Consider the following 26,397-nt stretch of genomic DNA (forward strand, 5'->3'; position numbering starts at 1 on the left):
GTATGAGTTAAGATACCTGTGCCTTTTTTTTGAATACGATACCCGTTTTTCCTCAAAGAAAATTACATTTGTAATAATTTAATAATATAAAGTTGAACCTAAATATTACCCATCTTTTGTTAACTATTCCATTTTTTCACGTAGTATTCCTTGCTGTTTACAGCATTTTCTTTAATTGTAGAAAACTACAATGAGCTAAATAGCTACCAAAGAATGTTATAAGGCTCTAGTCTTGTTTTGTTACTTGTTTGCTATTCAGGCCAAGGTGGGTTCAAATGTAGGGAGAAAATGGATTCAGCTATCAAGAGCTTTCCTTTATCTAATTACAAAAATAAGGTGCAGATCTTAGGCTTATATACTACTAACTCCTAAACTCATACTCACCTTTACGACCAATAGTGAAGTCAGAGACAATACATTCTCCTTTTTCATTGGTAATTTTAGCAAGGTCATCTATAGATGGAATAGTATAGTAACCAACCTTAGTGAGAACAATGCCTATGATAAAAGAAACAGAAAATATCGTATTAATTGTGACTGTCCTTTTCACCAACACCCATTAAAAACACTACACTATGAAAGGCATTCTATAAAATACATTCCAGGGAAAGTTTGCTTAATCTTTTTTTTTTTTTAACCTGAAGATACCAAAACCCAGGGTGGAATGAAACTGCTTACATAGTAATTCGGTTGTATACATGAAACTAAAACTCCAAATCCAGTACTATGAAAAATTTCTACATGAGAAAGTCCGAAAGTCAAATGGAAACTTAAAGATCTATATAATTAGTGGTGTGTTTTTTTAAGTATTAACTAGGTAGATTTCTGAAGAATTCAAAGAAATAGAGCACTGATGTGCTTTTTCTAATCACTCCTTGTTCCATTTATATGTAGAGGTGGGGCTAATCTGCTCTATGAGAGAAAACAATTTAAGTTCAATATCAGATTAAACTTCAGCCACAGCAATGCCCACTTGTATCATAACTTGTGTCTCTACTGGCAAGGTTTAAAGGGTTGTTAATTCTGGGAATGAAATTTTAAATTGGGAAGTGGTGCCCAGCTGGTGTGGCTCAATAGTTTGAGCGTCAACCCATTCACCAAGAGGTCACCAGCTCAATTCTGGGTCAGGGCACATGGCCAGGTTGTGGGTTTCTATCTCTCTCTCTCCCCGTCTCCCTTCCTCTCTCTCTCAAATCAATAAAAAACAAAAACTTAAGTAAATAAATAGAGAGGTGGCAAACAAGGTCAATGAGAAAACTAAAAACAATAAAAAATCTAGGCTGGATATGTGAAAAAAAAAAAAAAGGAGAATCATAATGAATTCATGTAGATATATACACACAAGTATATATACTTGGGATTCTTAATGTGAAAGTATAAAATTGTTTCCTTAGGGTACCAATTGACAAGAAGAGTTGGCTTACTTTAAAAAAAAAAAAAGTAAACACACACACACACACACACACACACACACACACACTAGTGGCCTGGTGCACGAAATTCATGCATGGGGTGGGGGTTTGGTGTATCTCAGCCCGGCCTGCACCCTCTCCAATCTGGGACCCCTTGGGGGATGTCCAACTGCCGGTTTAGGTCCATAAACCAGCAGTCAGACATCCCTCTTGCAATCCGGGACTGCTGGCCCCTAACTGCTCACCTGCCTACCAGCCTGATTGCCCTTAACCACTCTGCCTGCCGGCCTGATTGCCCCCAACTGCCCTCCCCGCCGGCCTCATGGCCCCCAAGTGCCCTCCTTGGCCGGTCTCCTAGTCTAATTAGCATATTACCTTTTTATTAGTGTGTGTGTGTGTGTATCTATTATTGATTTTAGAGAGGAAAGGAGAGTGATAAAAACATCACTGATGAGAGAATCATGAATCGACTGCCTCCTAAACGCCCCACACTGGGGATCAAGCCTGCAACCCAGGCACATACATGTGCCCCAACAGGAAATTGAACCATGACCTCCTGATTCATAGGTTGACGCTCAACCACTGAGCCACGCTGGCTGAGCAGAGTTGGCTTACTCTTAAATGCTTTGAACATTATATAAGGCAGTAAGATCACTATATATAGAAAAATTTTACAGACATTTCAAGAATAACTGTAAAACCCAACTGTTCACTAACAGAAAATGGATTAACCAAATGTGGCATATTTACATACTGAAACGCTATTGAGCAAAAAGTGTTAATACGTAAGTCATGGATGCAATCTCATAAATTAAGAGTCAAAAAGAATATGTATATATGATCCCATTTACATGACGTTCAAGAACAGGCAAAACTAATCTATGAGACAAAAATCAGACTGTGATTGATTTCTGGGGATTGTGACACAAGTACTAACTTGCCAGAGTAAAGAAATGTTCTAACTCTTGACTGAGGTATTAGACATATGAATATATGTTCCAAAATTCACTGAAATTAACACAAGATCTTTGTACTTCACTATAATTTATACCTCTATTTTTTTAAAAAAGGTAATGATATTTATCAAAGCCCAAATTGAGATGTAATATCAACACACACAGATGAGGCAAGCTCTAAGTATTCAATCAAGACATTCTAATCTTATAGTTTATATTAGTTGTTTCATCAATTAGTTGGAAAAAAGTTAATTAGTTCATTATGGAGGACCAGAGGAGGGAAGCAAGCAAAGAACTGAGGTGATGATTAACAACCACAGCAACAGCTATCATTTGAATGCTTACACATGTTAGACATTATGGTCTATGTACTTAAATCTAATTCTGATCTCAAACACCTTATATGATAAGAAATAATTATCACTATCATTTTAATTTAAAAAACTATTAAGTAAACTATGCAAATTTATAAAGCTAAGGAAAAGTATGAAGATAGTCTCCCTGGCTATAAAATTTTGGATCTTTAAACTATACCAGGATAATTAAAATGACATGAATTTAACAACTTCAAAGTTAAAAAAGTATGTGAATATATAAATTGACCAAAGCATAAGTGGAAAGTTTTAAATGTTAACTTTTATAAAATGCAATAAAAAACATTTAAGAGTTTAGATAGATGACTTTCATTCTGTTGAAAATCTGTGACAAACCACAAGAAATTTCAAATGACTGGTAAGACATTAGTCATGTACCAAAATGAACCTGACCTGCTGGATGCATATTGTAAGTACTATTTTCTATTTCTTCCCGGTCATCCTGCAGTGACTCCTCATGAAAAGAAGTCTCTTCACTGCTTCCTTCCAGCCCATTTCGCAAGGCAGCACGCATATTCAATGCAACAATGGTATCATCCACACTGCTGCTATTATTGTGTTTATTTCCAGCACTCTCTGGGGTTTGAGGAATGGGTTTTGCAATAGGATTAGCATAAAAACGTGACATAAGAGAATCATCATGTCCATCTTGCTGATGATTCTCATCGGGTTTGCTCAGGAAACTGAATCTGAAAAGGGAAAGTAAAAACAGTATCTTAACCCCTTGTAGTAGTAGTAACAATGATAACAGCTAACCCTTACTGAGCCTTTACTAGGTGTCTGACACTATTCTAGGTAATTCCACATATTAAAAATTCACTTAATACTTACTGTCATCTGGTAACACAGGTTACTATCATTCTCTCTAGTTTATAAAAAAGACAACTAAGGCCGAAACCGGTTTTGCTCAGTGGATAGAGCGTCGGCCTGGGGACTGAAAGGTCCCAGGTTCGATTCCGGTCAAGGGCATGTACCTGGATTGCACACATCCCCAGTGGGGGGTGTGCAGGAGGCAGCTGATCGATGTTTCTCTCTCATCGATGTTTCTAACTCTCTCTCTCTCTCTCTCCCTTTCTCTCTGTAAGAAATCAATAAAATATATTAAAAAAAAAAAGAATTTCTAAAAAAAAAAAAAAAGACAACTAAGATACAGAAAATAAAGTAACTTGCCCAAGGTCACAAACCTATAAATGCTACAGTTGGAATTTTAACCCAGGAAATCTGGCTGTAGATTTTGTGCTTTTAACAGATCTATTTTCATGAATGAATGGCTCTGAGCATCAATTTTTAGTTTGAAAAAACAAGGTGCTTTACTATATAGGGATCAAATAACCAGTGGTGAGTTACAAATTTTAAAAAATAAAAAAGAATTTAATTTTTAAATATAATCATCAAGATATTAGAAAATATTTAGTAAAAAGAATTCAAACTAAAATTTTATCCAAAGAGAAAAAAACAGAAGATATATATAAATAAATTTTTCACTGAGTCATTCTGAAATAGTAATAGCAAATAATCTAAATGTACTCTAATAGAGAACTGATTAAATTATATAGTTATTAAAAAAGAAGGGGCAGATGTATTCATATTAATATAAAATGGCATTTATAATAAATTAAATAGAAAATTACAATATATATCATTCATGTATAACCTCTATAATGTTTATCTGTAAGAATATACTTATAAACAGATTTCTAAACTGTAAGAATATATATCAAACTATTAAAGATTAGTGCATATACTTCCACTTCTTTCTTTATACATTTTATATATTTCTATAAGTTATTTTTCTTTTATTTGGTTACAATAACTATCGTTCCAGTAGTTTTCATGAACAAAATATTCCTTATTTTAGGGGAGGTAAATGTCAAATGTATGTTAACCCTGTTCAAAATGATATACATGGCTATCAAAATAATTTTGCAAGATTGAATCAGAAGAGCTCCAATTTTTAAGGTCTAAAGAATTAAAAAAGCAAAAACATGATTTAATTTTTTGGTGCTCATCTGCTATAATACTTATACACAACATTCGCCAAGCTTCATAAATTTTCATAGAATGAATAAATTTTAAGCTCAGAATCTTTTCAAAATGGGAATAGGGCCCTGGTTAGTTTGGGTCAGTGGACAGAGCATCCACCTACAGACTGAAGGGTTCCAGGTTCTGTTCCCGGCGAAGGGCGCATGCCCGGGTTGTGGGGTCGATCCCCAGTAGGGAGAATGCAGGAGGTAGCCGATCAATGATTCTATCTCATCATTGATGTTTCTTTCTCTCCCTCTCCCTTCCTCTCTGAAATTAATTTAAAAATATATTTTTTTAAAAAAATAGGAATAGGGAGCTCTACCAGAAACAACCCAAACCAGAATTCAGTTTACCTCTCTCCATTTTCTGGATAATCAGATGGTGAAGCTAGATCTTCTGAATCATGATTAACAGGAGAGAAGAGATTGCTATTGTTAAGGTTTTTCAAAACCAACTTCTTAATGCTTTTCCTATAAAGAGAGACCAAAAGGTAAAAAAGGTAAAAACTTCAGGCACACAGTTCCCTCACAGACATTATCTTAAAAACAGGAGTTGAAAAAGGCACTCATATTCAATTCTTATATATTTAAAAACTAGAGGAGGGTGTCCCTCAGCCCAGCCTGCATCCTCTCCAATCTGGGGCCCCTCAGGGGACATCCCTCTCACAATCCGGGACTGCTGGCTCCCAACCGCTCGCCTGCCTGCCTGATTGCCCCTAACTGCTTCTGTCTGCCAGCCTGACGACCCCCTAACTACTCCCCTGCCAGCCCGATCGACAGCTAACTGCTCCCCTGCTGGTCTGATTGCCCCCAACTGCCCTACCCTGTTGGCCTGATCGACCACAACCACCCTCCCCTGCCGGCCATCTTTGAGGGCAGGGCAGTCAATTATCATATCCCCTCCTTATTGGCTGTGGGTGCTGCCATCTTTGCGATGGCATGAGGGTCAATTAGCATATTCCCACTTGATTAGATAGGATGACCTAACAAGTTCATTAAACTCACCAATTCTTCCTATAAATACATGACCAAAACATAAGGTCCCAAATATATTCCACTCTGGTTATCTGGAAGAATAAACCTGACCACATTCAAAATAAAGTGGAAATTCTCCTAGAAAATATTTTTCATGATTCTCTGAACCACTGAGAACTTTATCCAAACACTTAGTCAACTCATCACACTATGTATTAATTTCAAATATTTCTCTACATGTCTTCTCTCTTTTTAAACATTTTCCTTCTTTTCTTTTGGCAGTAAGGGTGTATGACTATCTCTTCCCATAGAACTCAGCATGTTGCCCTGAAAAAGTAGGTAAATAGATACTTCTTGACTACATGAGAAAGATTTTAAAAATAAGATGACAAGAGTCAGGCCAGTGTGGCTCAGTGGTTGAGCATTGACCCATGCACTAAGAGGTCCCTGGTCGGATTCCCAGGTAGGTCACATGCCCAGGTTGTGGGCTCGATTCCTGGTGGGGGCTGTGCAGGAGGCACACAATCCATGTTTCTCTCATCAATGCTCCTCTCTCTCTCTCTCTCTCTCTCTCTTTAAAAAAAAAAAAAAGATGATGCCCGGCTGGCGTGGCTCCGTGGTTGAACATTGACCTGTGAACCAGGAAGTCACCGTTCGATTCCTGTCAGGACACATACCTGGGTTGTGGGCTCGATCCCTAGTAGGGGGATGCAGGAGGCAGTCAATCCATAATTCTCTCTCATCATTGGTGTTTCCATCTCTTTCTCCCTCTCCCACCCTCTCTAAAATCAATAAAAAAATATTTTTTAAAAAATGACAAAAAACCCTGATATCCAAAGATGCAAATGGCCCTAGCCAGTTTGGCCTGTGGACCGAAGGGTCCCGGGTTCAATTCCGGTCAAGGGCACGTACCTTGGTTGCAAAATCCCCCCCAGCCTGGGCCCTGGGGCCCAATCGATGTGTTTCTTTCATTCTTTCACATCAATACTTCTCTCTATTTTTACCTCTCTCCCCCACTCTCTCTAAGAAATCAAAGGAAAAATATCCTCAGGTGAGGATTAAAAAAAAAAAAAAGGATTCAAAGATGCAAATGATCACAAATACCTAAAAAGTTCAGGTTTGTATATAGCAGGTTTACTTAAGGACAAGAACCTCCACAGTATACAAGCTTCAAGTAGAAAAACCAATAGAAAAGATCTTAACACTCACTTAAACTCACGGGATTAACTAATGTGCTTCATTCCTTTAAAAAAAACACACACCAAAAAAACACTAAACAACTATAGGTAGCAGACCACTCGTATATGACAGCCAACAAGTTATAAAAAAAATTACTGAACCAGCCAACTTGGGGGACAGTGGCACAGGGAGGTGTCTGGTACTTAGGGTTGTTTTTCTGCTGGGGACTTTTCTGATTCCAAGGGGAAGGCTAAGAGGCTGACAGGACATTTTAAAGTCTTGTGGGATTACGGAGACAGAAACTGGAGTCCAGAGCTACCAAAAGTGTGGAAGTACCAGAGAATGCCACTCATTTTGTGTTGGGACTTGGAAAGTATTTACCTCTATAGTTAAAAGAAAACTAAAAGAGCCCTGGCCAGGTAGCTCAGTTATGCCAGGGTTGCTGAAGACACATACAAGGGTCAACCAATGAATGTATAAATAAGTGGAACAACAAATCAATGTCTCTCTGAAAGCAATTCTTAAAAAACTAAAAGTAAATAGCACATGAGTCTGGTCACAAGTTCAACTGACTCATTTCAATAAGCAACTTTCATTAAAAAAAAATCTTTTCTGAAGGTCAATATCATCATACTTGAACTCCAATTACTGCCACACAGTTTTAAAAATACAAGTGACATAAAATAAAATTTTTAGAAGATTATTAAATCTGGCCTGTGTGGCTCAGGTGATTAGAGCACTGGCCCACGCAAAGGAGTCATGGGTTTGATTCCAGGTCAAGGGCACACATCGGGGCTGCAGGTTCAATCCCTGCCCACGTTGGGGTGCGTGGGAAGGCAACCCATCAATGTCTCCCTCTCACATCGATGTTTTTCTCTTTCTCTCCGTTCCATTCTCTCTAAACATCAATGGAAAAAATATCCTCAGGTGAGGATTAACAAAAAAGACACACAACAAGCCCTGGCTGGTGTGGCTCAGTTGACTGAATCCTACAGAAAGTAAGTTGTCAAACATTATCAGGGTCCTTGGAAAAGAATAGAAGACAACCTGAAAGGGCACCTGCTTGCCAAAGATGGGGCAATTTGATCATTAAAAAACAGTAACTGCCATGGACTGGAACATAGTCACAGAGGAGGAAAGAGAAGAGGGATTGATAAAATGTTTCACGTGAAAAACATACAACTAGAAGACAAAGAACATAAAACAGTGTCAGGCAAAAGTGAAGAGGACTGGCATCAGAAATATCAAGTCAGACAGGTACAGAGAACAGACATAAGAAGTCAAAGAACAGAAGTGTGTAGCAAACCTCAAAGAAACTGGTGAAAGTACCCTGAGAGATGGTTGCACTGGTGAATCCAAGCTCTTTTCAACAACTTTGTGTTAAAACATCTTAGCAGTGCTGGGGACATAAACGTGAATAATACGCAGTCTCTGCCTTTAAAATAAACTAATGCTATTCTAGGAAATGTATAAAAATTGAATTTTCCATCTTTTCGGAAGCAGCAGCCCACCTTATTTTTAAGGAAAGAAAAGAATGGTAATTTTTAAACTTATCATTCATAGACAAAGAACTGCAAGAGATGAATTCCCACTTTTGCTCCACAGCAAAAAAAAGAACAATCCCTTTTCTTTCTGATTAGAAAAGTACTTGCTGCTTTAAAAGCCTTTGTCTGTGTCTAACTATAATCTCAAAAATAAACAACCCAGAAATAAAATGCCCTGAAGTTACAGTTTCATATGTTAACTATTAAGAGTTTAGTATGTATTTTTCTTTAGGGTTTTTCCATGCATATATCAATCTCTAGGGCATACTTGCTCTAATATATAATTTAAATGTAATTTTCTATGTTTACCAACAACTCTTCTATATACTTTCCTGTATGTTTTTCTGTGTGATTATTTTACTATTGGTTCAATAGCTCTATGTGTGGGAATCAAAATTATATATATTCTTCTTAATCAGTTTGGCTAATTTGTATTGTAAGAAAAAAGTGTCTTCTGCTTAAAATAAAATTATGTAAGCACTAACATCTAAAAAATAAAACAAAAAAACATGTGTATATAAAACTAAGAGCATATTAATTAAAATATTTTAATGTTAACTATGCTATCCTTGAAAAGTGGTGAGGCCATTTTTATTCTCTAATGTTCTATAATTTTCAAATTAAAAATAACTGTATAATAATCCAATTAATAAATAATAACTGTTTCACATACTACTGTAAACCCCTTTTTGTCCCACGCTATATTTTATACTTAATTTATGTTAACAAAAATAAACTCACTTGGGCATGAATGCTCCATTGGCTAAGGAGGGTTCATCATCATCCAGTCCATCAAAGAGCTGTGACTTGGCTGTGCCTGTTGTTTGTAAAGCCTTTGGTCGGACTCTGGTGGCAGGGCGAGGTGTCAGTTTATAATGAGTGGGTGTAGTGAGAGCCTTCTGGGCAGCTGGATTTGTTGGTTTCAATCTCTGAAAAACAAAAGCATCAAGAAAAGAAAGTTCTAGATTAACATGTTACACACCCAGCCTGTTTTGTCTTCCAGACGGAAAGTATAGTGTCAGTCACCAGTGACTGACTGGGTGCTTAACATATTAACTCAAATATATGATTTTGGCCTTAAAAATCAGATCAGAATGGAAATCTTATCTCTACCATTAACGTGCTAGATACCTCTTGAAGTCTTGGTTTCCAGAAAACAAGAATTCCAGGTAAGTCTTATGTACTCCAAGATACACAAGAACCAATGCTCAAAATATAGCTGTAGTATGATTTAACAAGGAAAATTATCCACTTGCAAATGGTCTTTTACATGGGGACCATAATGTCACTTTAAAAAACCACTTACACAAATAGTTTGTACTTTCATAACTGAAGCTTGTCTTCATTATGCCCTTTCCCTTGACTAAAATTTTGTTGGATCTAAATGTAAGCTGGAATGATATAGCCCATTTTGGCTACTTTAGTGGTAGCTATCCTAAATCAACCTAAATTAAATTTCAATAGTTCCTCACCCAAGGATATGTTTTTTTTTTATTGATTTGAGACAGACATCAATTGGTTGCCTCTCATATTCCCCAACCACTGGAAATTGAACCCACAATCTGGGTATGTGCCCTAACCAGAAATCAAACCTGCACCTTTTGGTGTACGAATGACACTCCAACCAACTAAGCCACACGGGCCAGGACCAGCAGTTTAGTCCAAAACAAAGATGGTAATATCAACACTAATAAAAAAGAAAAATGGTAATTGGCGTACGAGCTACCCTTTTCATTGGCTAATCAGGGCTATATGCAAATTAACTGCCAACTAAGATTGGCAGTTAACTGCCAACAAGATGGCGGTTAATTTGTATATGTAGGCACAATGCAGGGAGGCGAAAGGGGAAGCAGGAAGAAGCCCCCTGCCACTGACAGTGATCGGAAACCCAGGGGGGAGCTAAGAACTGGGGGGCAGGGCAAAGGCGGCCCCAGCCATGATCGGAGAATCAGGTGCCTTTTCCGCCCTGGCCAGTGATAGCAGGAAGTAGGGGTGGAGCCAGCGATGGGAGCTGGGCACGGTCGAAGCTGGTAGTCCCAGGAGCTAGGGGCCCCTTGCCTGGGCCTAAAGCGGAGCCCACGATCACGGGGCCGCTGCAGCTGTGGGTCCCCACTGCCCGGGCCGAACGCCTCAGCCAGAGGCATCCTGCAGGGGCAGGGGCGGAGCCCGTGTGATCGCGGCGCCCCCCCGCTGCCACTGCGGGTACCCGCTGCCCGGGCCGGACGCCTAGGCCAGAGGCATCAGGCCTGGGCAAGGGGCCGATCCTGCGATTGGAGGGTGATGGGGGTCAACACCTGAGGGTTCCCAGTATGTGAGAGGGGGCAGGCTGGGCTGAGGGACACTCCCCCCCCCCCGCCCACCCAGTACACGAATTTCATGCACCGGGCCCCTAGTTTAATATATTTATCTTAAGAAAATGTATTTAAAAAAAAGAATTTTTAAATAAAACTAAAAATCATATGCTTTAAGGAAACAGACACAGCTATGAATTAATGTTCAACTTCTATGCAATCCAAATCACTCTTAAAAAACAGACAGATACAGTGGGACCTTGACTTACAAGTTTAATTCGTTCCGAGACCGAGCTCGTTAACTCAAATTACTCTATCAACTCAATGCAAAAAATCAGCCGAGAGACAGTTGGTATCTCAAAAAACTCGTTAGTCGGGACACTCGTAAGTCAAGACCCCACTGTATTAGCTTGCATTTATCCATCATTTAGCAAACATTGATAATACCATGAATCAAACATTAAGTACTGGGAATAAAAATAAAATTACTTTCCCTGATTTTTGAGGAAATTACAAGTTAGTGGAGGAGACACACAACTAAATTAAGTCTCCACAGTTGATTTTGATGGCACCTTTATTATGTTTCTATAGTATCTTCAGGATGTTATATGTTTGTTTTCTTTAACAGTGTACACTGGATACAGTATACACCAACTGAAATAATGGAAACATATAAAACAAGTCACAATTTCTGTTTCTCTTCACAATGTAGACTGTTACACTTCAGTAACACTGTACCTTCCCAGATCATTGTGATCCTTTACAATTCTGTGCCTTTTCTTGGAATGTCTTGACCTAGATCTACCAACTTCTACATACATACAGACTTAAATGTTACCTCTTCTGAAAAGCATTACAAAATTCACTCAAAAATCTATGCTGTTATATTTTAATTTCTATTAAGATAAAAAGTAACTTAACATAGAAGTCACCACTTTAACGCAAACCATTAGGTGGTTTTATATTTATAAGGTGTACAATAATTACTGCTCCCTAACTCCAGAACATTTCCCTCAAACACAAAGAAACTCTGTACCTCCCAATTCTTCTCCTTATCCCACAGCAAACATGAATTTACTTTCTGTCTCTATAGATTTGCCTATTCTAGACATTTTACATAAATGGAATCATTAGGCCTTGTGTGTTGCATTGCATCTTTCAACTTGTATGTTTTCAAGGTTCATCCATATTATAGTACTTACAGTATCAGTACTTTATTTCTTTTTATGACTGAATGATATTCCACTGGATAGTTATACAACATTTTGTTTTTCCATTCATCAGCTGATAGGATTCTCTATTATTACATACACTGAGTGGCCAGATTATTATGACCACCTGACGTTTGTAGGCAAATTAGCTATAATTTCACGCTTAAGTTGCTAGAAGGCCAGACCATTATAAATAGGAGGGCAGGTTGTTTACAACAGAAGTGATATTTTTCTGAGGATATGGGTAAACAACACGATTTAACAGAAATATATAGTATACACCAACTGAAATAATGAAAACATAATAATCTGGTCACTTCGAACGTGGGATATATATACACTGAGTGGCCAGATTATTATGACCATCTGACGTTTGTAGGCAAATTAGCCGTACACTGCATCGTATGGGATATGGAAGCCGAAGGCCTGTTCGAACACCTTTGCTTTCTGCAGTTACCAAGATAAAAGGTCTCCAATTCGCACAGGAACACAAGGATTGGACAGTCGAGCACTGGAAAAAAGTCATGTGGTCCGATGAATCACGTTTCCAGTTGCATCACGCAGATGGCAGAGTGAGAATTTGGCGGAAACAGCATGAAAGCATGCACCCGACACGCATGAGTACAACCCTTCAAGCTGGTGGGGGGAGTGTTATGGTTTGGGGCATATTTACCTGGCATGATTTGGGCCCTTTAATTCATGTGGAACAACGTCTGAATAGCACAACATACCTAAGTATTGTTCTGATCAGGTTCATCCTATCATGTTAATGGCGTAGCCCAATGGAGATGGCTTCTTCCAACAAGACAATGCGCCATGCCACGGTGCTCGTATTGTGGAGTGGTCTCAAGAACATGAGGGAGACTTTACCTTGCTTAGGTGGCCCCCACAATCACCAGATCTCAATCCAATTGAGCATTTGTGGGACGAAGTTAAAAGAGCCATCAGGCAGCTGGTTCCACAACCATCAGATCTCACAGAACTGGACAGTGTTATTCATCAGGCATGGTGTCAGATTCCTCGCATCACCTTTCAACATCTCGTGGAGTCAATGCCAAGAAGAATTGCCGCAGTACTGAGGGCAAAAGGTGGCCCAACGAAGTACTGATAGGGTGGTCATAATAATCTGGCCACTCAGTGTATACTACTATACTGAACTATAGTAAATTTAAACACAGGTCTGATCCTCCTGTAACAAGTTCTCAGATAACAAGTTCTGAGAGAATAAGTTTTTGTTTATTTCATTTTGTATCCTCAAAATGAGAGGGACTACCAGCATATATATAGACATCTAAATTATGCCTGCATGAATATCATGTAATTTTCATCTAATCATAACTAACATTTACACAGCACCTTAATAAGCACTTCAAATTCATATTTTGCTTCCCATATTTAGTTTCAGAGCTAATTTAAGAACAAGCACAAGCTGAAGGATAAATGACTAAATAACTGCTATATACTGAACAACTTACTATAAACCACGTTTGCATTATTTTATTAAATTCTCGACACTGAACAGTATTACTATTCCCATTTTATAGATGAGAAAACAGATTCAGGAAGGCAAAAAGACATATCCAATGTTTCACACACTCTAAGTAGTAAACAGACCAAAGACTATGCACCCTATGTTCACTGCAGTGGTATTTACAATAGCCAAGATTTGGAAGCAGCCCAAGTGCCCGTCAGTAGATGAGTGGATAAAAAAGCTGTGGCACATTTATACAATATCACTTAGCCATAAAATAAGAAAAAACCTTACACCTTTTGTGACAGCATGGATGACACTGGAGAGTATTATGCTAAGTAAAATAAGCCAGTCAGAGAAAGAAAAATACCATATGATCTTACGTATGTGGAATCTAATGAACAAAACAAACAAATAAAATAGAAACAGACTCATAGATACAGAAAACAGACTGACAGCTGTGAGAGGGGAAGGGGTTGAGGGGCTGAGTGAACAAGGTAAAGTGATTAAGTAAGAAACAATAACAACAACTCATCAACACAGGCAATGGTACTATGATTGCCAGAGGATAAGGGGAGTGGGGTGAGGTAGAAGAGGGAAAAGGGAGTATAGTGGTGATGGAGGGAGATTTGACTTTGGGTGGTGAACACACAATACAATAAACCAGTGGTTCTCAACCTTCCTAATGCTGCAACCCTTTAATACAGTTCCTCATGTTGTGGTGACCCCCAACAATAAAATTATTTTCGCTGCTACTTCATAACTGTAATTTTGCTACTGTTATGAATCATAATGTAAATATCTGATATGCAGGATGTATTTTAATTGTTACAAATTGAACATAATTAAAGCATAGTGATTAATCACAAAAACAATATGTAATTATATATGTGTTTTCCGATGGTCTTAGGCGACCCCTGTGAAAGGGTCGTTTGACCCCCAAAGGGGTCACGACCCACAGGTTGAAAACCGCTGCAATAAACCGATTCTGTATTGTAGAACTGCACACCCAAAACCTATATAAATTTTATTAAACAATTATGACCCCAATAAATTCAATAAAAAACACCAATAAAAAAACAGACCAGACTATAATTTTGTTTTTTTTAATCCTCACTCGAGGATATTTTTTCCGTTGATTTCTAGAGAGTGGGAGAAGAAAGAGAAGGAAAGAGTGGGGGAAGGGGAGGGAGGGAGAGAGACAGAGACACATTGATTGGTTGCCTCCAGTACGACTTTGACCAGGAATCACATCCACAACCCCTTGGTTCTAACCACTGAGAAACCCGTCCAGGGCAAAAGACTATGCTTTTAATCACACACCAGTGAGCAAAATATGTCTTTGCCACTAGAGCACAAAAGATTAAGACAAAGCTATGTAGAAATCAGGAGAAAAGATTTTGATTTGCCACTTATGAGCATTATGATTTTAGAAAAATTAACCTCTGGGAGCCGAGCCTTAGTTTGCTCAACTATAAAATATTTGCCTTACTTCAGGGCTGTTAAAACATCACAAACCTTACTTCCATTCCAGCGCTCATTTTACTGTCTTGCAGCAAAAATAACTTATCCCTTGGCCTAGTAAAAAGTGTAAATAAATGTGCCTTAAAAATTAATTACATCTAACTTTGCACAGGCTTTATACATAAGAAATGACATTCTGCATATTTAGTTTATCCTTTCGGAGAATAAATTCTACAGAAACACCCTTAAATTTACCTCTTCTTTCTTCTTAGGGTCTGACATGGGATTCCTGAAGAGAGGAGAGTCTCCAAAAGGTGAGTATGTTAGACTGTTGATGTGCTGTTGGAGAACAGCCTGCTGGGCAGCAGAGGCATTTGGATCTGTCAACGCTTTTTACAAAAGAAAAGAAAAAGCAAGATGTCAGTCCAAAGATCCAGGGCATTTTTAGCAAGAGAACTCAAAACTCTTCTTTAAGAGTTGGTCTTCAAAATGTTCAGACTCACTCAATGATATTATTGGTAGTGAGTAGAGGAGCAAACTGTGAAGAAACCAACCATCAAATAAACGAATGGGTCAAAAATATAAAGAGGCATTTTATAAAAAACAACATATATAAAACTTTTCATAGGTGCTCATTGCTACTAATAATCAAAGAAATGTAACTTAGAACAACCTTGAAATATTTTTATACCTACCTCATTATCTATCAGTGGCACAGTTATATAAAAAGTTGGCCTTTGACATTAAAAACGTTACAAATTGGTTTAGTCTGTCTAAAAGAAACAGTATGACAGTATATATAGCAAGTACTATTTTTACATTTTCCATCCTAATAATTTAAAACATGGAAATTTAACACAAGGATTTAATTAACCAAGAAACAAAATAAAGGAAAATGCAAATGTTCACTGAACATTATATAATAGCCAAGACTTGGAAACAATCTATGTCCAACATTAAGTTAATAGTTATAAAATAAGTATCTTTGATTTAATTTAATAAGTAAAAATTCCAGAATTAAAAATATTATGTATAGTAATTATATAGAAGGAGGAGGTAGCAAACAAAAAATAAAATGGCTATTAAGGTATCCTTACAGGTTTATTATTTACATTTAATATTCATATTACTTGAAGTAAAAATTGAAAGGAAAAAAGATCACCCAATTGCCGAAACCGGTTTGGCTCAGTGGATAGAGCGTCAGCCTGTGGACTGAAAGGTCCCAGGTTCGATTCCAGTCAAGGGCATGTACCTGGGTTGCGGGCACATCCCCAGTAGGGGGTGTGCAGGAGGCGGCTGATCGATGTTTCTCTCTCATCGATGTTTCTAACTCTCTATCTCTCTCCCTTCCTCTCTGTAAAAAATCAATAAAATATATTAAAAAAAAAAAAAAAGAAAGAAAAAAGATCACCCAATTAATCTAATTTTCTTTCAAAGTGTAAGAACAAACATGTCATCACTCACAGAAAATTTAGGGAACAGACAAGGAACAATGATCTACAACTGAACACAGTAAAAAAACAAAATACAAAAAGTCCCATACTGTCTGCATTGTACCTTGATTGATGAAGAAATCGCTTTGCAACATAAATATTTCCAAAAAGACTGATAAAAAAGTATAAATATTTTTCTCCTTTATAAGTGTTAAAAATAAGGCCAAAGTTAAAATGTAATAAGACAATACACATTAAAGAAGTGTCATAAACAAAACATGCTAAAATTTTTAATACAATAGGGAGAAAACACACAACAGCAGTAGCAATAACAAGAAACCCAGAACAGATAGTTAAAACTAAATTTATCACAAATTTAATCAAATTAAGCTATCTTAGAATCAAATGTATTCATTAAATACTAAAGCACTATAGGTTGGTATTTAAAGAGTGCAAATTTGCTCAGGATTGTGAAACCCAAAGGAGATGTCAATTTAAAGAACATAATAGTACATCATCTGTATTCAGAAAGTTCTTAAACCCATTTTAAGACTACAGGTAAGAAAAAAATGTAGAAAAGTATATTTTGGTGCACAGTGCCACAGTCTCAGCTTAGTGTTATTCTGTGGACTATTCAAGGAGACAAAAGAAAGCTTTAATATTTTTTAAGGACTGTAATATTCACTGGTTAGTTTGTTACTTCAGAGCCAATCACCCATTAGAAAAAGTTGACTTGCACCAGCTGATCCCATCATTTTACTCAAAATAATAAAAACTTCCTTTAACAAATTTATACATAATTAGAAAAATGTGAGAGAATGTTTTTATTTTTCTGTTCAAGTATGAAAATTTCTGTTAACTGTATTAATTAAAAATACAGAAGAGCCGCCACATTAGCAAAATTAAGAGAATAAGGAAGCATAAGCACTAGTTAAGCTATGCTCTTGGTGTTATATTCAATTCTGATCATAATCATTTGAAAACATATCAAAAAACTACATCATGACCAAATGATTAAAGGGATAAAGTTTAAAAAGTCTTCTGAGAAAAGAATCTATAATAATAAAAGCATAATATGCTAATTAGACCAGTCGTCTTTCCAGAAGACCTTCCAGACCAAGCCTGGGCTGCAGGGGCGGAAGCAGAGGTGGGGGCGGAGGCAGAGGCGGCTGCAGCTGCATGAGGGGGCCGAGCCCCGTGCACGAATTTCGTGCATCGGCCTCTAGTAAACTGATAATACTTTCTCTGGAAGACAATGAAGTTCTGCAAAGAAACTGCAGCAGACTGATTTTGCTTAGCTATAGGAGGAAATAAAAGCACACCGCTGGGTAGAAATACTATTGAAGGCAGGTTTTGGTTCCTAAACAATCTGAACAAAACAATGGGCTAAACTGACCTGTAAGAAAGGCACCTTAACTGAGGTTTTTAAGGTAAGTAAGCGACCCCCCCACAATAAGGGTAGACACATAAACTCTAAAGCACCTTCCAACTCAGATTTTATGATGCAGAGATGTGCATTCTAGAAGTCAAGACAACTACTTTTAAATGGGCAGTAACATTAACATATACAACTCTAATATTAAAATTTTGGGTAGACATTTTTTAATTGCCTTTAAAAAAAGATGGGATATAGAGAACAGACTGATAGTTGCCAAAGGGGGGAGAGGTTAGGGGTCAGGGTGAAAAAGGTCAAAGGATTGAGAATACATAAGGTAGTTTACAAAACAGTCATAGGAATATAAAATACAGCATAGGGAATATAGTCTATAATATTGAATAACTATGTATGATGCCAGGAAGTTACTAGATTATCAGGGGATTGGGGTCAAGGAATACTTTGTAAAAAAAAATATAATTGTCTAACCACTATGCTATACACAGGAAACTAATACAAAATAATAATGAATGTAAACTGTAATTGGAAAAAGAACATTTTAAAAGACAGGATTATTAAAAACCATTCAGAAAGCTATCCAAGTAAAAATGGCAGGTTATGATATTTATGCTACCACCTTCTATTGAAAATAATGAAAATAAGGAAAAGAAAAGAAAACTATAATTTTTAAGGATAAAGCTGATTTGAATGTTCACACAGATATCAATTAGAATTCTAATTCACCCCTTTCCTTCCAATGACCTAAATAAAACCTATGGATAAAAAAATTGAAATATATCTATATAACCCATAATTACGAAGAATTAAGAAAGCAGTAAATGATGAGATAAAAAAATATAATATATACGAAAGAACACCACCAACCTCCACCTTATGCCTGAATGCTCAACAGATAGGCCAAAATATCAGTGTGTGTGCCTCTGATGAAACCAAGTTAACACATGAGCAGATGAGAAAATATAATACATACAAAACAACTACAACATCCTCCTCCTTCTAATTCCTGAGGCTCAACAGACAGAACAAAAATATTAAAGTGTGTGCCTCTGATGAAACCAAGTTGACAAATGGAAAGAGCAAGAGCAACCAGTCTGAGTGCTTACCTCATCCCAGAGTTGACATTTAGAGGACCCTTGGATAATAACTGGTTCCTGGACTGGTTACCTTAAAGTGAAACCTACTGGTAAACAAGCTCTACCCATACACACAAGTAGCCAGTGAGCCTTTCATTATTTTATTCTTTTTTAAAAAATATATTTTTACTGATTTCAGAGAGGAAGAGGGGGAGAGAGTTAGAAACATCCATGATGAACGAGAATCATTGATCAGCTGCCTCCTGCAACTCCCCCACTGGGGATCAAGCCCACAACCCGGGCATGTGCCCTTGACTGGAATCGAACCTGGAACCTTTCAGTTTGCAGGCCGATGCTCTATCCACTGAGCCAAACTGGCTATGGCTCTATTATTTTATTCTTAAATATAAGTGGAAAAAGTCACAATGCATTAAAGAGTAAGACCAAAACAAAACAAAAATGATCCTGAGGAATTAAGGAACAGGAGAACCTGTGCAAACATTAGAATCAGGCTTTAGCATTAAAAAAAATTTTAATGCCTATTAACAAATTCAGAGTTCCAAGAAAAAACTGTATCTAAGAACCAGATGATTTAAAAAAAAAAAAAAAAAAAAACTTTCAAGGAACAAGAAAGAATTTTCACATATTAAAAATAAAAACACAGCTGTAGCCGGTTTGGCTCAGTGGATAGAGCGTCGGCCTGCGGACTGAAGGGTCCCAGGTTCGATTCCGGTCAAGGGCATGTACCTGGGTTGCAGGCACATCCCCAGTAGGAGGTGTGCAGGAGGCAGCTGATCGATGTTTCTCTCTCATTGATGATTCTAACTCTCTATTCCTCTCCCTTTCTCTCTGTAAAAAATCAATAAAATATGTTTTAAAAAAATAAAAAATAAAAATAAATCTACACTAATAAAAGAGAAAAATGGTAATTGGCATACGACGATACCCTTTTCATTGGCTAATCAGGGCTATATGCAAATTAACTGCCAACTAAGATTGGCAGTTAACTGCCAACAAGATGGCGGTTAATTTGCATATGTAGGCACAATGCAGGGAGGCGAAAGGGAAAGCAGGAAGAAGCCCCCTGCCACTGACAGTGATCGGAAACGCAGGGGGTAGCTAAGAGATGGGAGGCAGGGCAAAGGCGGCCCTGGGGCCGCCTTTGCCCTGCCCCCCAGCCATGATCGGAGAATCAGGTGCCTTTTCCGCCCTGGCCAGTGATGGCAGGAAGCAGGGGTGGAGCCAGCGATGGGAGCTGGGCATGGTCGAAGCTGGCAGTCCCAGGAGCTAGGGGTCCCTTGCCTGGGCCTAAAGCGAAGCCCACGATCACGGGGCCGCTGCAGCTGAGGGTCCCCGCTGCCCGGGCCGGACGCCTAGGCCAGAGGCGTCAGGCCTGGGCAAGGAGCCGATCCTGCGATTGGAGGGTGATGGGGGTCAACGCCTGAGGGCTCCCAGTATGTGAGAGGGGGCAGGCTGGGCTGAGGGACACTCCTCCCCCCCACACACACCCAGTGCACCAATTTCGTGCACCGGGCCCCTAGTAAATAAATAAAAAACACAGACCAGCCGGCATGGCTAAGTGTTTGAGTATCAACCTATGAACCAGAAGGTCGTCACAGGCTCGATCCCCAGTAGGTGGTGTGCAGGAGGCAGGCGATCAATGATTCTCTCCTATCACAGATGTTTCTATCTCTCTCTCCCTCTCCCTTCTTCTCTGAAATCAATAAAATACATTTTAAAAACACATTTAAAAAAGAAAAACAGCCCTGGACAGGTGGCTCAGTTGGTTGGAGCATCATCCCGTACACCAAAAGGTTGCGGGTTCAGATTCCTGGTGAGGATACATACCAATGTTGCAGGGGGGTTTGTACGGGGCAACTGGTCAACTGGTCAACATATGTTTGTCTGTTTCTTTCTTTCTTTCTCTCTCTCAAAACCAAAACACACACACAATAAAAACATATCCTTGGGTGAGAATTAAAAAAGTAATGAAATACATAAAAAATAAAAGTATGAAAAGCTGATGATTTAGAAGACAATGAAAAATCTCCTAGAAAAAACCCCCACACACAACAAAACCAAGAATTATGATAGAAAAGATCAAAGCAGATCCCTGAAATATCAGGACAAAGGGCAATCCTAAATGCTTGTGGGAGTGGAGGAACAAGTCTCAAAAATCAGAAAGGCATTAGACTCCTCATCAGTAATGATTAATGCAAGAAAGAATACACCAAAAGTTCTGAGAGCAAATTACTTTTCACACCAAAAGTCCATAACATTAAAGTGTGAGAAACAAATAAAGGTATTTTTAAACCTGCAAGTAGTCAGTTTACCTTTCATATATATTTTACTTGAAAATACATTCCAGAAAGCTCAGGAAATAAAGAGGAAAACCCTATACCCAGGACACTGCAGTGCCCACTAAGTAGAAGGGAATATGCCGGAGCAATACTGAAGGCCTAGGAAATAATCAGAGTTCATACTGCTGTAGAGGACATAGGGATCAAAGAATAAAGTATTCTGGTATAAAAACAATTCTAAGGCCATCCTTAAGAATTTGGACTAGTTTGGGAAGGCAATAAGGGCTGGTAATGCAAAGAGGGGGAAAGGATCAGAAATCTCAGGAAAAGCTAGAGTCCTTGGCTGGGTAGCAATGTTTTCATAGTTATAATAAATGTGTTCATTTGCAACTTTTATGCCTTACCCAAAGAAGGGAAGACAGTAATAATTTAAAACAGAACATATTATCAATTTCATTAATATAAAAATATAAAGATGGGGGGGGGAGAGAAAAAAGTTACGAAAGTACGGGCAATAATATTCTTATTTGACCAAGGGGAGTCAAGAAATACTATCCTCCATTTTTACAGAAGTTAAAAAAATATAATCTGCAAGGGCTTCTCAAAATGTGGTACATGGGTTATGATAGTACTGGAGATTAATTTAAACGTCTATCTATCTACCTATCTATCTCTATTTATGATAGGTGGTATCAATTTTTCCTTTCTGGTAAAACATAATTGCCTTTAAAAAGATATTTAAGTTAAAAACTTAATTTTAAATTAGGAACATTAATAAAGGTGGCAGGCAGGTACCGCAAAAACTGTGAAGGGGTATTCAAATAAAGTATGATAAACACTTCAATATATAAAACTAAAGAGGGAATTTAGTAAACATTATATTGGGAGAAATACATAAAGAACACAGGTGATAAATGAGCTAAATTTTCATCTATCATTAACAATTTATATTTACTTACACTTAAAGCAAAACAGCAATGTAAGCACATCATTCAGAAATATGAACTTAATTATATACCAGATAATTTAAAGCTATAACAAAAGTGGTTTCTTTGGGTAAGTAGGTCTGAGTACGGGGAAGGAAGAAAGACCACGATCTACTACAAGTACTTCTGCGCTACATAATTATTCAATGACATGTATGCCTGTACTGCTTTGCTCAGGATGAACAGAGGTAAAGTGGGAAATCAGGTCAGCAAGTTAAGTATTAGCAAGAAATAAACTAAGAAAAGCCTTCTAAAGTGACTGAAACTTACCTACTGGAGCCTGGGGGGCTCCAAAGCCCAAAGTGGCTGTCGAGGTATTAAATCCAGGGGCCCCAAAGGCTCCTGTACCAAGAGGCCCTCCGATCTTAGGTTGGTTGTTCCCAAACAAAGATGCCTGTCCAGCACCAAGAGCTATGGAGACAAGAGGAAAGAAAAATGCGCCACAGAAGATCCTTTGAATGTTGTACAGAGGCCAGTTACTTAAAAATATAATACATTTGGAAAATTTATAATTTGTTGACCATTCATTTCAACAAAAGACCCAATATAGTAAAGGCTAACTATATGCCATGCACTGTGCTGAGTACATTATAAATGTCATAAGCAAAATATTTAACCTCTCTGTATTGTTTCCTCAACTATAAGAAGATAACACATAACTTAGATATTTATCCTAAGATTTAAAGTAAATACATATTAAGCAAGTAGATGGTAGATATTAACACTCTTCAAATAATAACTAGTATCATCTCATTTAATCTGTATAAGCATGGAAGTAGGAGCTATTAACTTTAGGATTTTATAAAAAAAACTAAATGAATAAAGATTTAATTTAAATGCCTTGTGATAAGATTACTGAAGAGAATCAAGTTTCAGTATGAATCAGATCAGATGGAATAACAACTTATTTTCGTCCTAGCCGGCTTTGCTCAGAATAGAGCGTTGGCCCATGGACTGAAGGTTCATGGGTTGGATTTTGGTCAAGGGCATGTGGTTGCAGTCTCGATCCCTGGGCACATGTGGGAGGCAACCAATCGATGTGCCTCTCTCTGTCTTTCCCCTTCCCTTCCACTCTTAAAAAAAAATCAATGGAAAAAATATCCTTGGGTAAGGATTAACAACAACAACAAAAAACTTATTTTCACCAGAGGGAAACCAACTGCAGAAACGTGTAATATTTTAAAGCCAAATAATTCTCAACTTTGCAGAAACGTGTAATATTTTAAAGCCAAATAATTCTTAACTTATGGATCTTGTCAGAAATGGTTTTTAAAGTATGAATTAGGGAGAATTCACTTATTTAGAATAAGTTACTTGCATATATTTATTTAAAAGATTTCCATCTCCTCCTCCTCCTCAAGAAGTTATTGGCAATTTGGAAGATCTAAAGTTCCTTCTAAGCTGGGTGGGGAACATACAGCCCACTGAATCATTTAATCAGGCCCTGCCAAGGCATTAGGAGTAAGTTAATTGGTTGCCTCCTGCAAGCCCCACACTTGGGATTGAGCCTACAACCCGGGCATGTGCCCTGACTGGGAATTGAACTGTGACCTTCTGGTTCATAGGTCAGTGCTGAACCACTGAAACACGCTGGCTGGGCCATACACATCTTGACAGAGATATGGAAAATCACTAAAATCATTTCAAAGATATAACAATTGAAAGTTAAAAGTATCAAATGGGAAATGCTTTGAAATCATAACCAAAAAAAGAATAGAAAGTTTATACTCAGAAAATTCACACTATAAAATGGTGAGGGTGACTACTAAATGGACAAAATATTCCATAACTGTCCAATCTCATTAATAATAAGAAGAAAACAATGTAGCAATGGGATTATTTCACCTTAAAAATCCTATTCTGGAACAGGGACTAAATCCTAAACCATTAGAATTTGGTGAAAATTCCAAGAAAAACTAAAATTATATTACTCTCTCAAAGGACATAGTTATTGGCCAAATTTCAGGAACCTTGTTTTTTTTTTTTTAATATGTTTTATTGATTTTCTACAGAGAGGAAGGGAGAGGGACAGAGAGTTAGAAACATCGATGAGAGAGAAACATCGATCAGCCGCCTCCTGCACGCCCCCCACTGGGGATGTGCCCGCAACTAAGGTACATGCCCTTGACCGGAATCGAACCCGGGACCCTTGAGTCCGCAGGCTGACGCTCTATCCACTGAGCCAAACCGGTTCTGGCCTTTTTTTTTTTTTTTCCCCAGGAATCTTTATTCTTCTAGATAGCAAACACATCTTTACTCCCAAATAAAAACTTAGATGAAATCCACAAACACATAAAATGGATAAAAATGTCTGTTCTGAATGGGTATGTATTTCCCTTACCTTTGCAGCAGCCATGAATAAAGAACCAACAAACATTCTAAAAACCACTATATTTCAATAACCCACAAAAGTATAAAAAGATATTGAGAGGTTCAGGTGACCTGGAAAGGGACTGTCACAAAATGGCCTACATACTGTTTAAATTTATCAAGGGAATGATGTATTTTATCTAGCTCTGTCTTACAGTATGCACAAGTAGCTCTTTGAGGACTTACCAGGGACATTCTTGAGCATGAGAATGTCAATTTATAAAATGTTCTGTATTTATGATTAGGTGGAGAAGTCATAAGGAAGATATATGGGGGCACCATGGTAACAGAGATCTCAAAAACTCCACAAAGAAGTGAAAATAATTATATTCCTTTTGAGATCTTCTAATAAATTTTAGAATTAGCATGGGGTAGATTTTTCTGTGTATATCTTAGTACAACTATTGACTTTATTAGCTGTACCCTTAAACTTATTATTTCATAGGAAACTTTAAGTACTAAGACTTCTTAACATTGCCGAAACCGGTTTGGCTCAGTGGATAGAGCGTCGGCCTGCGGACTGAAAGGTCCCAGGTTCGATTCCGGTCAAAGGCAGGTACCTGGGTTGCGGGCACATCCCCAGTAGGAGATGTGCAGGAGGCGGCTGATCGATGTTTCTCTCTCATCGATGTTTCTGACTCTCTTTCTCTCTCCCTTCCTCTCTGTAAAAAAATCAATAAAATATATTTTAAAAAATAAATAAATAAATAAAAATAAAATAAAACTTCTTAACATTACTACTAAGGAATTACCAAGAAAATGGCATGCCATTGATAACATTGATAGTTAATGTCAATGAAGAAACTGATATGCCCATGATTTAATGAGAGTTCCTTCATAGAAGCACATGGAGGGAAGGGGACTTTAATCACCTACCAAATAATATAAAATATTTTCTATTGATTGATCACTTAAATCTAAGGGCACATCAAATCTTTATATATATATATATATATATATATATATATATATATATATATATATATATATGTTTTTTTTCTTTTTTCTTTCTCGTCAACTATGCATGAAGTAAGCAAAGGCCTATGTTACAGGGAAATTTACTTCTTTTGAGGTATGAGTTTGAATCTCCATCACTGAAAACAAGAAGCTGCACAGAATACCGATTTACCTAATGCCCCCCAAAAACTCAGCCCAAAGCTGTAGTGTTATTCTACTTATGATACCATGAAATGCAGAGTTCATGAATGTGGAAGTTTATATATAGTAGTCTCCAGACACATTCCTCTCAAAGCTAAAAATCTGCTTTAGCAGATGTAATCAATCATCAAAGGATTCCAATAGCATATGCTTGATCTTATAATTCTCATTTCCCTGTATGATCTGCTGCTAAGGTTGGGGTTTAAAATTCTTTATTAATTCTATTTACCTTTTAGTTTATGGGAACAAGGCATGAATGAGGAATATATAACAATAATAAAAACGCAGTTCATTGTCTGTGAGGTAGAACTCTTTAAGAAAAACAAAATATATTCAAACTAATAAAAAGGCTGAGATATTATGTTATGGTGGAATAGAAGACAATAGCATCACAAAAGAGGTGATAGAACAGTTTATAATCTTGGTCTAAGAGGGAAGGCATTGCTAATCATAACCTGCAAGACCAAAAAGCCAAAGAGGAGAGAATGACAATTTTGACCGCGTAAAAATAAGACTTGTATAAGATAACATGAACAAGGTAAAATAAAGACTTGGTGGAAGTATCTATAAGACATTAGAGCAGCATCTTACCTAGGCCTTAGACTTATGGTTACTATCCTGTCTAGTGTCAAAATTACCCTGGGGGAAAAACTCTTAATTTGACCACACCAAAGCTAATTTTTCCTCCGGGATTAAAAGAAAAATATTTATGTCAGACAATATATTCTTCTTAAGTTTAGGAGTCACATTGTACAAAAAATTGTTTAGTTATACATGTGA

General features: G+C 37.5%; 1 protein-coding gene across 12 annotated transcripts in view; it reads right to left on the reverse strand.

Moving 5' to 3' along the window:
- Positions 1 to 26,397, reverse strand: part of NUP98 (nucleoporin 98 and 96 precursor) — a 108,836-nt gene that overhangs the window by 35,375 nt on the left and 47,064 nt on the right. For 8 of the 12 annotated variants that reach the window (XM_059708597.1, XM_059708596.1, XM_059708603.1 and 5 more), the window contains 6 exons: positions 22,360 to 22,500; positions 15,157 to 15,290; positions 9,206 to 9,393; positions 5,121 to 5,237; positions 3,136 to 3,431; positions 385 to 498 (listed from right to left, as the gene is read on the reverse strand). In XM_059708597.1, coding sequence (XP_059564580.1) covers positions 385 to 498; positions 3,136 to 3,431; positions 5,121 to 5,237; positions 9,206 to 9,393; positions 15,157 to 15,290; positions 22,360 to 22,500 — 990 coding nt within the window. The remainder of the gene's footprint in view (positions 1 to 384; positions 499 to 3,135; positions 3,432 to 5,120; positions 5,238 to 9,205; positions 9,394 to 15,156; positions 15,291 to 22,359; positions 22,501 to 26,397) is intronic. The other 4 variants (XM_059708601.1, XM_059708600.1, XM_059708599.1 and 1 more) reach the window with 2 other exon arrangements.

Source organism: Myotis daubentonii, chromosome 9 (assembly GCF_963259705.1).
Source record: "Myotis daubentonii chromosome 9, mMyoDau2.1, whole genome shotgun sequence".
NCBI lineage: Eukaryota > Metazoa > Chordata > Mammalia > Chiroptera > Vespertilionidae > Myotis > Myotis daubentonii.